At 44.7% G+C, this 1218-nt stretch overlaps 1 protein-coding gene across 1 annotated transcript in view; it reads right to left on the minus strand. All coding sequences in view use genetic code 11, as the record gives it.

Moving 5' to 3' along the window:
* The window catches only part of EGR_09948 (hypothetical protein), a gene marked incomplete at both ends in the record, with an annotated part of 12557 nt that overhangs the window by 1356 nt on the left and 9983 nt on the right, over positions 1–1218 (minus strand). Inside the window, 2 exons of the mRNA XM_024499197.1 lie at positions 180–279; positions 316–441. Coding sequence (XP_024346381.1) covers positions 180–279; positions 316–441 — 226 coding nt within the window. The remainder of the gene's footprint in view (positions 1–179; positions 280–315; positions 442–1218) is intronic.

Consider the following 1218-nt stretch of genomic DNA (forward strand, 5'->3'; position numbering starts at 1 on the left):
CTCTAGCTAAGGCTTCCTCCACCGTGAGTGTTCTGCTGCTAGTCGCCGAGAATGAACTCGCAACCGCTTGAGCCAATGCTGGGTCAGCGTCGACTTCTGTGAGTAGTGTATTTTCTTCTTCACATTGCTTGTATTACTTTTCTACCCCTAGACAAGTATTCATAAACATTCTAGCTTACTCGTAGTAATTTTAAAATGACAGCATTACTGTTCAGTGCATTGTTTTTAGGTCCACATATGCGAGTATCATTTTGCTTCCGTTTGCTCTGTTGTTTTTCGCTACCTGCTCACGTCAGTTCGTTCATGTCCGCTTACCGCCGGGCATAACCGCATGTAAAATTTTGCAGATAATGTAATTCGGATGTGAAAATGAGGAAGATAAATTGCTTTTTAGCTGTCATCATAGCAAATGTACTCGTCACTGTGCAGATTTCTTTACAACTTACAGAAGTGATAATTATTCGTCAGGGTGAATACCGGTCCTTGAAAAACATCCTAAGTAGCATATGTGTTAAGGGGTAGCATTCCAGCTACAGTCATTGGAAGTCCCTACAGACTATGTTAGCGGTATTGACAAAGGAGGAAATTTCAAAGGGTATTAAAAGCACTGTACCCCTTACTGCTCTTCACAACTCGTGTATGATGCGAAAATTGAACCGGTTTTCTCCGTTTGCGTCGTGTTTCAGACACGGGTTGTATTATTTTACATTGGTAAACAGGAACCTTCGCGACTTTCTTACTCCTACACCACCCTTTGCTTTTTGGTGCGGCAGAAAGGGCAGTGCCATGGTGGATCCCTCCTCGGGCATCGAGGACTGCGCCAATGTTGCTTCCAACGCCCACGGTCGTGTGCTCTTGGCGTGGTCGACCTCATATGCGCCCCCAACTCTTATTACATGTTAGTTTTCACTCACTTCCTGTCTTCCCTAATTCCTCTTCCCCTCATAACAGTCGACGACAGCTTTGTTGTGTAGATTAGTAGTATTTGTGTCCTCACTTAATTAGTTTATCCAACTTTGTACCAAGCATAAATATGTGCAATTGTCTAATTACGGCTCTTCAACCGCAACAGGCATTCTCAAAGTGGTAATGTGAAGGACTGAAACTCCAACGATGAGTCGCATCGACACTGGGTTCGCCGTGCCTGGGACCGCATATTAACGTAGCGTTTGGACAGTCTCGACGTCGTCGTGTAGCGATTGCACCACCTCTTTCTCG

This window comes from Echinococcus granulosus, assembly GCF_000524195.1.
Source record: "Echinococcus granulosus chromosome Unknown EG_S00178, whole genome shotgun sequence".
Classification (NCBI taxonomy): Eukaryota; Metazoa; Platyhelminthes; class Cestoda; order Cyclophyllidea; family Taeniidae; genus Echinococcus; species Echinococcus granulosus.